Raw genomic sequence first — 12938 nt, 5'->3', positions numbered from 1 at the left:
TTTGTGGATGATCAAAAAGTCTCAGTTAAGTGTCACATAGTCAATAGTCTAGGTTCTCAAACTCAATCAAATGACCTTCAATACTTCACTTTGAAATACAAGGTGAGAAAATCACTTTAACATCACTTAAATCTAATTATAATTAAATTTAACTAATTATAAGCAAGTTTTCATTCTTCAACTTTATATGTAAGCTACTTCATAGTGTACTAGTACATAGCGAGTAGCAGATAGGTCAAATTTCTACAAAAATTTTCATAGAATATACACAAAACATAAGCATAAATTCTTAATTAAAATTTTAGCATTGAAATTAAATTAAATTTGATCTTTTTAATTATTCAATCACTTTTTCACAAATTAGAAAAATTATAGGTCTTACATAAAGGTCCAAGTATGTCTATTCCCAAGTGGCAAAGGGCAATGGAGCCACTATGATGAGCAACTCCTCAGCTGGTAAGTGAGATATGTTGCCAAATTTTTGGCATTCTTGACATTTCTTCACATATTTCTCGCAATCTCTTTTGATAGTTGACAAGTAGTATCCGACTCATTGTACTCAGGAAGCCATGGATTGTGATCCTAAGTGCATTTTGCATATTCCTCTATGCATCTCATTCAACACGTACTCGACCTGCTCTAGAGTTAAACACTTCAAGAGAGGGGCTGTAAAGCCTATTCTATAATTCTCCTTCCTCAATAACATAGTAACAAAAATTTATTTTGAGCTTCTTGTTGCTAATGTGTCTTTTGGAAGTGAGCCTTTCTCTAGGAATTCCTAAATCCCAGTCATCTATTCTCGATTGATGGAAGTCACACTTAGCACCATCTTGTCAAGACTTGGCTCTGAGATCATTTCCTAGATGGCCATTTTGTGTTGCCCTTTATTCTTTTTTTATTGACAAATGTTAGTTGGTATAATGTCAGTTTTGTTAGTAAAGGGGATCAAACCTGCGACTCCCCCCCCCCCTTTCTTTCTCCCTTAACCATCCAACTCACTTTATATCTCCAAAAAAAATTAGTTGCCATTTCTTCTTTGTGTTGGCAAGTTTTGATAGCAAGTCGATTCTCTCTTTTTTTTCTCTTACAACATGCCTGAGCTTAAAATTGGTGAATGTATCTTTAATTTGGGTATCTAAATGAAAGTACCTTGTTATATAGGGGTTCTTAGTCTAAAAGTCTCCATTCAGTTATCCAATGACGAGTTGGAGTCACTCCAACACTTCAAGTGTTTAGCCCCCACTTCTTTTGCTAACCTCATCTCAACTAGGAAGACTTCATACTCGACCTGATTGTTTGTTGTTTCAAACTCGAACCTATGGGATTGCTCTAGGATTACTCCATTCGGGCTTCCTACGAGACTTTTGTGCCACTGCCTTTTGTGTTTGACGATCCATCTAAATACAACTTCCACCATAGCGATTCTACCTCTGTAGTGGTTGTCAATTTTTGGCTATGAAATGTGCCATGCATTGAGCCTTCCTAGCCGATTGACCAAGCTATCATTCAACTGTGAGTTTTGTTTTCTTCACTATTGTTCAAATAGGATGATCAGTTAAAACCACTACCTGATGACTTTGGAAATACAACCTTAGTCTTCTAGTAGAAGTCACTAGAGTTAAGGCTAACTTCTCAATCATTTAATATTGAGTCTCTGCATCCTTTAGGACTCAACTGACGTAGTAACCATGTGTTTGATTCTTGCCTTCCTCTACCATGATTATTGAACTTAAGGTGTGTTCTGATATCGCCAAGTATAGAATTAGATCCTTTCCAAGTTGTGGTCTTGTGAGGATAGGTGGTGAAGCAAGAAACTCTTTAAGCTTTTAAAAGTTAGCCTCACATTCTTCATTCCACTTTGTTCCCTCTTGTTTCTTTAACAGCTTGAAGAAAAGGTTTGCTTGGCCATGTCAACTTCTCTCGACAAAAAAATTGGATAATGCTACTAATCGGCCTTTGAGTCTTTAGACCTCTTTCAAAGTGTTCGGGCTTCTCATCTGTCGCACACTTCTTGGGGTTGGCCAAAATTCCTCCATGGGAAAGCATGAATCCAAGGAATTTTCCTTCCTATTTGGCGAATATGCATTTCTTAGGGTTTAGCCTCATGTTGTGCTTTCTTATTTCAGCAAAGATCTCTACTAACTATGTTGCATGAGAGTTGGTGCTTATGCTTTTGACCACCATATCATCAACATTGACTTCTAAGTTTCATCCAAGTTGCTCAATGAATATTGTAACACCCTAAAAATTTCAACTCGGTAAGAATTTAGGGTGTTGCAAATATCTTATCCATCAATCTTTGATATTTTACTCTGACATACTTGAGACCGAATGACATAATCGAGTAACAATAGTTTATCGTATCCATCATGAATCCAGCCTTCTCCTCATCCTGCCTGAACATCAGGATCTGGTTATACCCAAAATATGCATCCAAAAAGTTGAGGATAGGAAATCCGAATGCTCCATCAACTAGGCAGTCAATACTTAGAAGCAGGTACAAGTCTTTAAGATAGGCTTTGTTTAGATTTGTGTAGTCGGTGTACATCCTTCATTTCCTATTAGGCTTCTTTACCATTACCACATTGACTAGCCATGTGGTGTATTGCACTTCTCTGATGAATCCCTCATTTAGGAGTTTCTTTGTTTCTTCATCATTTGTTTTCCTTTTTTAGGGTCAAGTTTTCTCTTTCTATGAGAAATCGGTCTAGCCCCAGGACAGATGGCTAGCCTATGGCAATGAAACTTGGGGTTGATTCTACGCATGTTTGATGTTGACCATGCAAAGAGGTCGACATTCTTTGTTAGCATTTGGGTTGTGGATTCTTCTACTTCTTTACTTATCTGACATCCTAGCTTGGTGCACTAAGATGGTTCTTTACTGAGCTAGAAAGGTTTCACCTCTTCAGTGGGCTCTACTCTCGATTTTGCTTCTCTAGGGTTAAGCTCTACTTCTCCTAGATTGTTGGTGAGAGAAGTGCATGCTATTAGGTGTATCTTAGGCTTTGTAACCTTCTTTCCCTTGGATATCTTAAGACTATTGGCATAACATTCTCGTGTCATCTCCTGGTCGACTTTTACAATGATGATCTTGCCACTCGTACTTTGGAATTTCATTCCTAGATGGAGAGTTAAAATAACAAACCCCAATTCATTAAGTGCAGGTAGACCAATCAAAATATTGTAAGAAGTAAGAGCATTGACTAGGAGGTACCTAACATTGATGGATTTTTACCCCTTCTTGTCTCCAAAAGTGGTTAGCAAGTTTATGTGTCCCATTGTGTTAGTTATCTCTCACAAAAAGCCTCTGAGTTGTTCCAAGAATGGCTGAATTTGGCTTTCTAGAATGTTCAATTGTTTGAAGGTGGATCAATAGATAATATCAGTCAAGCTTCCTTAGACAATCAAAACTTTGCACACTAAAACTTAGCAAGATCTAGTTTGACCACCATAGGATCATTGTGAAACAACTCTATCCCCTCAAAATTCTTATTTGTGCAAGTGATAGGGATAGGCTCTTTATGATGGTTTTTTTTTTGTCCCGATCGAGTTCATAAGCTTAAGGCTACAAATATAACACTTTCATGTTAAGTTTGGGCTTCCACCTCCTGCAAACCCTCCTTCCATTATGTTAATCACACCTCGTAGCCAAGTTTTGAGTGGGAAAGTCTCACTCTAGCACAATGATTTTGTTGTCTCTTGAGTCTAGTTGCACTCTCGGCTCTATTGCATTCCCTTTCTTGCTCTCATGAAGGTTCCTTATCCTTAATGAATCTCTGCAGCTACCCCTTCTAAATCAATTTTTCTATTTTTTCCTTGAGGTTAATGCATTCTTTAGTGTTTTGATCAATGACTCAGTGATAACGACAATATTTGGACTTGGCTACTCCTAGTGGAGGTCACTTTTTAGACGACAACTGAATTATCTCTACACTGTGAGGTTGCTCTAGCAATCGACTTCAACTCTCCATTAGTGTAGTGTACTGGCTAAACTTGGACTGAGGTGGTCTATCTACTCTTGACTTTCCTTTGTTATGACTGCTCTTGGTCTTAGCCTCTCGTTTTGTTGGTTTCCTTGATGATTTTCCATGCACTTTCTCTTTGAATTTGGTCATCTCTTCCATATGGATGAACCCAACAATCCTTGCTCTCAGCTTGTCCAGTGTTGTAGGTGATTGCTTGCACAGGCTATCCGAGAAAGGACTAGACTTCAAAGCCATTATCATTGAGGTGAGTGCTACTTCAAAGCCACTAGTCTTGAATTCAGACTGAGATCAATGAGAACCTTTCCATGAAGTCTCTTAAAGATTCATCCTCGTCTTGTCAAATGTTAGCAAGTGACACCATTGTTAAGTGGTGTGGTTTATTTGTCACGTATTGTGCTCCAAAACATGCTTGAGAGTCGTGAATGAGTCAATAGAGTTTCTTGGCAAGCCAGTATACCAATGAAGCACTACACCTTTCCATGTGATTGGCAATACTCGACACATAATCTTGTTGTCATTTGTAAACAGGCTCATATGCATGACGAATGCGTTCACATGCTCGTTCGGGCTTGAGAGCCCATCCTAACAATCGATGGTCAATGTCTTCTATCCAGGCAAGAGCTATGCCTCCATAATCCCATCAACAATGGAATATAGCCAAGTGTCAGCATTTGTAGCTCTCTGAATTGCGTGATAGAGGGCTTTCCTTCTTGCCACGTCGTATTAGCCTCATCAATCTTGGTTGGATGAGTCTGGTGGGTTACAATTGTTGAGACCGAATTCGCGCTTTGGTCTTCTTGAAGTTTCAAGTATTGTTCCCAAAGAGTGGTGTTCTCCTTTTTTAGTTTGTCCATCTCTTGAGCATTACTTTGCTTTAGGATTTTCATCTCTCTTTCCAGGGTGATTATCAATGTATGCTTATCAGGCTCTTGACACAAGAGATTTGCCACATTCACCGAGTTCCCATTTTCAAGGTCACTCGTGGCAGGCATCTCTAATTCAATGAGGGTTTGTCCCTATGGTCATTTTGATTGGTTGACGACATTGATTTTGTCGCTATTCATTGTCATTGATTATGTAGTGGTCAAAGGGGAAGTTTTCCTTTGGCACCATGGTGGACACCAAATGTTCTTATCAAATTTGGTAAACCTCCTCACGGTGATGCTCCTTCGTGAGCTTCTCCACAAATAATGGTGGGGTGTACCTACAAAGGCACTTGACGCTCAAGTTAGTGGAGCAGAGGTAAGAGCAGGTATCAAAATATAGGTTGGATTAAGAGTCGGTTCACCTGAACCTTGATGATCCCCTTTTATAGAGGTTAAATTAGATGATAAAATATCAATTTCCTTTGTAAGATAATGTAAATAAGGAAATACATGATTTTATCTTATGTTTCCTCTAATAATAGATAACTTTCAGAGGGGATATCTCTATCTTTCTAGTAGAAGATAAAGTTTTTCTCTTTCCTTAATTACATATACTAGATTCTCTAGATTTTGAGTAGACTACTCATCCGACCATCAAATACGAAGGCTTGTCGAGTCTGAGTAGTATAGTTGGTTTTGGTTGTTGGTTGTTTGCCTCTTATAATGCCAGTGGGGAAGAAAATGACGATGTTTGAGTGGTACCGAGGAGGTGGATGCACTTTGCAAAGTGTGAGGGTTAAAGAATGAAAAGAAGGATGGAGAAATGAAGGAAGGTATCAAGGGAAGTTTCTCGTACAAGGAATAAAGAATAAAAGGCAAAAGGGAGAACAATATTGCATGGCCCAACAAGACTTGCACTTGATTTTTATTGACTTGGAGAAAGCGTATGATAGAGTGCCTAGAGAGATTTTGTGGAAAGCTCTAGAGAAGAAAGGGGTTAGGGTTGCATATATTCGAGCTATCCAAGATATGTATGATAGGGTATCGACTAGTGTTAGGACACAGGGTGGAGAGTCAGACGATTTTCCCATCACAATTGGTTTACATCAAGGGTCAACCCTTAGCCCCTACCTTTTTACCTTAATTCTGGATGTCCTCACGGAACAAATCCAAGAGATAGCGCCGAGATGCATGCTTTTTGCAGATGACATAGTCCTCCTTGGAGAGTCGAGGGAGGAGTTGAATGAGAGGTTGGAAACTTGGAGACGAGCTCTAGAAACACATGGCTTTCGCCTAAGCAGAAGCAAATCGGAGTATATGGAATGTAAGTTCAACAAAAGAAGGAGAGTTTCTAACTCAGAGGTGAAAATAGGAGACCATATTATCCCTCAAGTCACACGGTTTAAATATCTTGGGTCTGTAATACAGGATGATGAGGAAATTGAAGGGGATGTGAATCATCGCATTCAAGCAGGATGGATGAAATGGAGAAAAGCATCGGGGGTGTTATGTGATGCAAAGGTACCGATCAAGCTAAAGGGAAAGTTTTATCGGACTGCGGTAAGACCGGCGATTTTGTACGGAACAGAATGTTGGGCGGTCAAGAGCCAACATGAGAATAAAGTAGGTGTAGCGGAGATGAGGATGTTGCGGTGGATGTGTGGTAAGACTCGACAGGATAAAATTAGAAACGAAGCTATTAGAGAGAGGGTTGGAGTAGCGCCTATTGTAGAGAAGATGGTGGAAAATAGACTTAGGTGGTTTGGGCATGTAGAGAGAAGACCGGTAGACTCTGTAGTGAGGAGAGTAGACCAGATGGAGAGAAGACAAACAATTCGAGGCAGAGGAAGACCCAAAAAGACTATAAGAGAGGTTATCAAAAAGGATCTCAAACTTAATGATTTGGATAGAAGTATGGTACTTGATAGAACATTATGGCGGAAGTTGATCCATGTAGCCGACCCCACCTAGTGGGATAAGGCGTTGTTGTTGTTGTTGTTGTTGTACATTTTTTTAAACAAAAATATAATGTCGTTTCTAAGAAAGGGCTAAAAGCAATGTTGAAAAATGAAGAGATTAGGTGTAATTAAAATAAACCTTTAGGGATATCTGTGTAATTTATTCATGTGACTTTTTATATAAAATTTAAAAATTAATAAAGAAAATGTTTAAAATCACTTTTTTATACATAATTATTATTATTTTTTCTTCTATACATTGATATCTATTTTAATATAGAAATTATATTACATAAAAAAAACTCAGAAAGATTACAATTTTTTAATATTTATTTTATATGTTCAGATAAAATATAAGTAATTATTAATTTATACAAGTGACAGGTCAACATACTAGTTATATATATATATATATATATATATATATATATATATATATATATATATATATATATTATTTCTTAAATATTATTAATATTAATATTTATTTAAAATTTTATTTTTAGGATATATTTTATTAATTATAATTTAATACATTTCCAGTTAACTTAGAAAATTGTCATGTATTGTGGAGTCAAATTATTTATATAAATATTAAATTAGCAGTATTAAATTAAATGTATTACTAATACTTTTTTTCAAAAAAATTAATTTACTACGTAAATGATGAATTTGACCATCAAACATGTGAATTCATCGACATAAAATTATTTTTAATTCAACCAGAGGTTTCAAGTTTGAGTATTAGACATGCAAACTGTACTTAAAAGGAGAACTTTATCGCGTATAATAATCTTACACGGACTCAAACGTTTATCTACTAGTTTAATTTGATGTACATATACTGATAAAAACATGATTTATATATAAGAACCTTTTTTTTATTTTACAGATAAGAACCTAAAAACCCTAAGTAAAATAAAACTCTAGGGTTACATACATTACTAACCTGTCCGCGTTCTCTCTCTCTCTCTGTATCTTGCGAAATCCGTTCCCCTATCTGCTTTTCGAGTTGTTGCTAAAGAGTGATGGACTCACCGCCCAGCAATCACCACGCGGTCGACGGAGACGCCAACGACGTCGTTAGATCCTTTTCCCACCGCGACGACGATGAAGACGGCAAGCCCCAACCCCTCACCGGGGACGGCGCCAGTCCTGGGTCGGTAACTAGCTCCGTACAAACCATTCAACTTTATCCTTTTCTTTTTCTTGTACTTTTTCTTGATTGTATCCTCGAAATTTCTTAGATTTGGTTCTATCTAATTACCCTGGACCCATTGATTGCAGAAAGATATTCATAGGGGGTTTAGCGAGAGAAACGACGATTGGTGAGTGTTTTCTATTTGTATTGCGTTGGTTTGTTTTCTTTTCGGGTTTACCAATGAGCATTCGTGTAATTAACTATTTTTTTTTGATAATTTTGTGTAGCGCAATTCATCAAGCACTTTGGTAAATACGGTGAGATAACGGATTCCGTCATCATGAAGGACCGGAAGACCGGCCAGCCGCGTGGTTTCGGCTTCATAACTTACGCTGATCCCTCCGTGGTTGATACAGTGATTGAGGACACTCACATTATCAATGGCAAGCAGGTGATAATTGACACTTGCGTTTGAATTTTGAATCTTTTTGAGTATTGATTGTTAAAGACTTAAAGGAGGGAACAGAACGAAAGGGAAATGAAATCTGATGCATTGAATGGTTTTGTTTGTAGGTGGAGATTAAGCGGACGATACCGAGGGGGGCTGCTGGCTCGAACTCAAAGGACTTCCGAACGAAGAAGATTTTTGTGGGTGGAATTCCTTCGACTGTTACTGAAGGTAGTGTTTCAATTGAGCTAATTTTTCACCTGTTGACTGTGAGGTGTTGATGTTGTAGACACCTTAGTGTTATAAAATTTAAAATTTGAGCGTGAACAATGGGCATATATATATATATATATATATATATATATATATATATATATATATATATATATATATATATTAATAAAAATAATAAATATGTTAAATATTGAGAAGTGGTGTTATCATATAATTCTTTATACATCAATAAATAGATGCCTTGAAAACATGTCTAGTTTGTTGAAATTCTTTTTAGAATGTATCTATGTTTCAAATTCTAAAGTTCATTTTTATGTGTATTGTTTTAACTTTTTGTTGGAGGTTTTGTTCTTACATTGTACACAAGGAAATCCTTTATGAGGTTTCTGTGCCTTTTTGCATGGATGTTTATGGTATGTCATGTGTGAGCTGGTTGTGTAGTTAACTAACCTGGTTTGAATGATGGACTTACATGGTTGCTTTCTAGAAAAGCAATTATTGACTTGGAAAGTAACTAGCTAACCATAAAAGAGTTACAGAAAATAGATCCTTTGCAGAATTTACTATTTTAATTGGAGATTCACTTGTGCAGATGAATTTAGGGACTTCTTTACACGCTATGGAGAAGTCAAAGATCACCAAATAATGCGGGACCACTCTACTAATCGTTCACGTGGATTTGGCTTTATCACTTATGACTCTGAAGAAGCTGTTGATGATCTCTTATCTGTGGGGAACAAAATTGAGTTTGCTGGAGCTCAGGTGAGTCATTATTTATCCAAAAATTAAACTACCTCTAGCAGATAAAGGATTAGGGTAGAGGGGAACAAATACAATTTGATGTTATAGCTAATTTCTAAATCTTGGGGTTTAAGTTCAGGTTAAAAGGACAAGCTATCAGTTGGAGTGATTTATTGTTTTATGGACACCCTGAATTTCCCTTCTTAAAATTTGTGCTTGCTTAAGCTTATGAACCATCATTAACTTAAGCTATGTAACTGTTACAAGTCAAATTGTTGTGATATCTGATTTTTCTATTGAAAACAATCCACTGGCTGCAATGTTTTGGTGGTGAATATTGTCTGTGTCGGGATGAGCATGGGCTAGGCAATAACTTTAATGCTCAAGTCCATGGATGATGACTTATTTGCCTTGTTCTTATTTATATAAAAGTAAAACACAAAAACTAAAAAGTGCCAACTAGGTCCAACGTAGTTGGTACTTGGTAGATAGCTGGATTTCTTAAGCATGTTGTTAGGGGTTCAATTCCTAGCCTTTGTGTACGGAGAAGACTTTTTTAGGGATTCAAAACCCACATTGGTGATCCTTATGCCTTGAAAGAAATTAGTCTGTGACTATCAGTTGGGGATGCCCTTGGTGAAATCCAAAAAATAAAAAAAGTGAAACTTCAAAGGGTTTCAAATGTAACATGGACTTTTGCTTGATGAGAAAAATTACATTTTTATAATGCAAGAGATTTGCAACATGTCCTAGAATTCATGTGTTGATGTAACTAATGAGTTTAGACCAAGTTAGGTTATATCACAGCTAAAATCTGCTGGGTCCTCGGAAAATACCAAATCCGGAACCTGCTGGGTCAAATTTAAGTATCCATTATTTCTTGGTCTAATGCATATCCTATCTGGAATGATTTTCAATACTTAGGAGCAGGGTTTTATATAGCAGGCTATAGTGCCGCTATAGTGGAGTAGCGGTGCAGAGTGACCCCTGCCCACTATCTGGCTGCCCTAGGGGAGCAACTGTAGTTGTGAAATCCTGAATAGAGATAGGAGACATTAGAGCTTTTTTGGGTTGTTATGTTTTAAGGTTTTGATTTCTAAAAATTATATGTTTGAGATTTTGATTTCAAAAAATGAAATCTACAACTGTAATAGTAGTGAAAATGAAAAGGAAGACTTGGATTTAGAAGATGATAGTTGATAGTTGATAATTCCTATCTAGTAAACTTGCATTTAAGTAAAATTTCAAAATAGTGCCTATCCTGTTATAATGTTTTTGGTTCCCGCTGCTACACGCCGCTATTTGGGATTGAAAACATTGCTTAGTAGTTAGACCCAGCATTTATTGTTTGGATTGAACGAGTGAGAATTGCCTTTTGTTCTTAAGGCTACCGTAATTTGTTTCTTCCAAGTTATGTAGTAAACTACTTCAGAAAGAAGGGTATGAGGGCATTGTGTTGATTTTTCCAGACTTGACACCCTTGTTGCTTGTGTTAATTCAATTAGTCTTGTAGCTTGATCTTAGAACATCTAGGAGGTTCTTGATGCACATAGCTTCATCTTACAAGTTACAACATCAAGGAGGCATGTTTTTAGGTCTTACTGTTTGATCTACAGTTGTGTATGATATAAAGTATATGCTTGTTATGAATCATAAATTCACAATCATTTTAACATTAAACAGAATATATTTCCAATTTTCTATCATGTGAAAGATTCAAGACACTTGAATTGTTTCACTTTCATTCATTTATTTATTTATTTTCATTAAATGACTTACCGTTTAAGGAGTGTGGTTATCTTTCCTTTGTAGGTGGAAATCAAGAAGGCAGAACCAAAGAAGCCAAATCCACCAGCTCCATCATCCAAGCGCTATAATGACTCCCGGTCTTCATATGGTGGCGGATATGGAGATGGTTATGATGGGTTTGGTGGTAATTTTGGTATGGGTGGCTATAGGTCAGGTGGTGCCTATGGTGGTAGGGGAAGTGCAGGTGCTTATGGTGGCTTTGGAAGTGAATTTGGTGGGTATGGAGGATATGCCAGTGCCATGGGGCCATATAGAGGTGATCCTTCACTTGGGTATGCTGGTCGATATGGTGGAGGCTATGGCAGAGGCTATGATCTTGGTGGGTATGGTGGACCTAGTGACGGTTATGGGGCATATGGTGGTGTTGGTGGTGGTTCCTCTGGTAGTGCCTATGGAAGCAGCTATGATGCCAGCTTAGGCGGTGGATATGGGGGGCCTGCTGGAGGCTCATTTTATGGGACTAGAGGGGGATACGCAGGTGCAGGAACTGGTCGATACCATCCTTATGGAAGATAGAAGCATGTCATCGAAGACTTATAGTCTAGGACTAATATTTCTAGCATCAAAGCAAGTTTGTAGTTTGTTTGGTTATTCAGTTCTTTAGGCTACATATTTTTATTTTCTAAAAAATGGAAAACTGTTAATGATATTGTTAAGTCCCATTAGTTATTAGCAGCACCCTCTCGCCAGCCTATAGATGACCGAACAATTTTTTAGCTCGGCCAGTTGAAGTATGACTATCGGATTGATGTATGAGCTGCAAATTGTGCAGATGGTTGTATTCTTAGTTTTGTTAATGGCTACCTTTGTCACTACTGCTCTTTGTTTATTTAATTCTGATACACTTCAGACTTTTTAGATAGAAAATGGTTTATGCGTCTTTTTTGGTTTCACTTCCTCTGTTTTTGTAGAACGTGTATTTTTACACCTTGCCTAGCCGATTCTTCCTTTAAACACCTCTCTTTAGTATGGGATGAATGTATTCAATTTCCTCTTCCATGGCAACCTCTGTCCAGGTCTACTAAAAGCAGAAAAATAAAAAAAAATAAAAATAATAATTCATAACTAGTCACAAAAAAAAAAAATATCAAGTAACACATATAAAAAAATGCTGAAACTATGATGAGGTGGAAGGAAAATGAGCCACTCATGTCAGAAACCCAGATAATTACTTTTAATTATTTTTTTTATCCAACTCTAATACTAAACTAAAAGGGTATTAAGTTAATTAAATACAGTGAGTAATTTCAATTAAACAATTCATGAAGTTTTAAATTTGTGTTTTTGAGATAATTAGTTTATAAGAGCATGTGTTAAATTCTTGTCTTTGTTGTTTCAATTAAGAAACAAACAAATTTCAAAACAAAGCGAGATAGATTTACATGTTATTTATGTTTCAATTCATAAAGACACTCTAATCAGAAATTAAAAGCGCTTGGACAAAGGTAGAGTACTAAAGAAATCAAATACAAAATATTTACAACAACATAATCACTTAGAGTATGTTTGGATGGAGAAATTTAATAGGGTAATTCAATTTTTTAAAGGATTTTAATTACTTTTCAATTAAATAAGATGTTTGGATAAAAATTTGAAAAGAAATTGAAATTTGAGTATTTTGATCAGGGATTTTAGTTAACTTAAATATTAGAATTTCAAATTCTTTCATTTTATGAAAGAATTTGAAATTCTTTTGTGCTGTAGGATACCTCCACGACAGCTTCTCCTGAAAACCTCCTTCATTCTCTCACTATT

General features: G+C 36.6%; 1 protein-coding gene across 1 annotated transcript; it reads left to right on the top strand.

The window, feature by feature from the left end:
* Positions 1 to 7683: 7683 nt before the first annotated feature.
* LOC100814490 (heterogeneous nuclear ribonucleoprotein A3) lies at positions 7684 to 11998 on the top strand. Its single transcript, XM_003553687.5, has 6 exons — positions 7684 to 7969; positions 8098 to 8138; positions 8239 to 8402; positions 8525 to 8630; positions 9226 to 9395; positions 11187 to 11998. Exons 1-6 carry the CDS (start codon positions 7839 to 7841, stop codon positions 11697 to 11699), a joined length of 1125 nt encoding a protein of 374 aa, XP_003553735.1. The 5' UTR covers positions 7684 to 7838; the 3' UTR covers positions 11700 to 11998.
* The last annotated feature ends 940 nt before the right edge of the window (positions 11999 to 12938 follow it).

This window comes from Glycine max, chromosome 19, assembly GCF_000004515.6.
Source record: "Glycine max cultivar Williams 82 chromosome 19, Glycine_max_v4.0, whole genome shotgun sequence".
Taxonomy (NCBI): domain Eukaryota; kingdom Viridiplantae; phylum Streptophyta; class Magnoliopsida; order Fabales; family Fabaceae; genus Glycine; species Glycine max.
The sequence above is the reverse complement of the archived record's forward strand: the minus strand, read 5'-3'. Positions and strand labels throughout refer to the sequence as shown.

What these genes read in the sequence shown, in the direction of transcription:
- LOC100814490 (XM_003553687.5), top strand. Translation starts at nt 7,839, where the DNA reads ATGGACTCACCGCCCAGCAATCACCACGCGGTCGACGGAGACGCCAAC. An exon ending in ACATTATCAATGGCAAGCAG is followed by an intron (nt 8,403 to 8,524) that starts GTGATAATTGAC and finishes TTTTGTTTGTAG; the next exon opens with GTGGAGATTAAGCGGACGAT. An exon ending in TCCTTCGACTGTTACTGAAG is followed by an intron (nt 8,631 to 9,225) that starts GTAGTGTTTCAA and finishes TCACTTGTGCAG; the next exon opens with ATGAATTTAGGGACTTCTTT.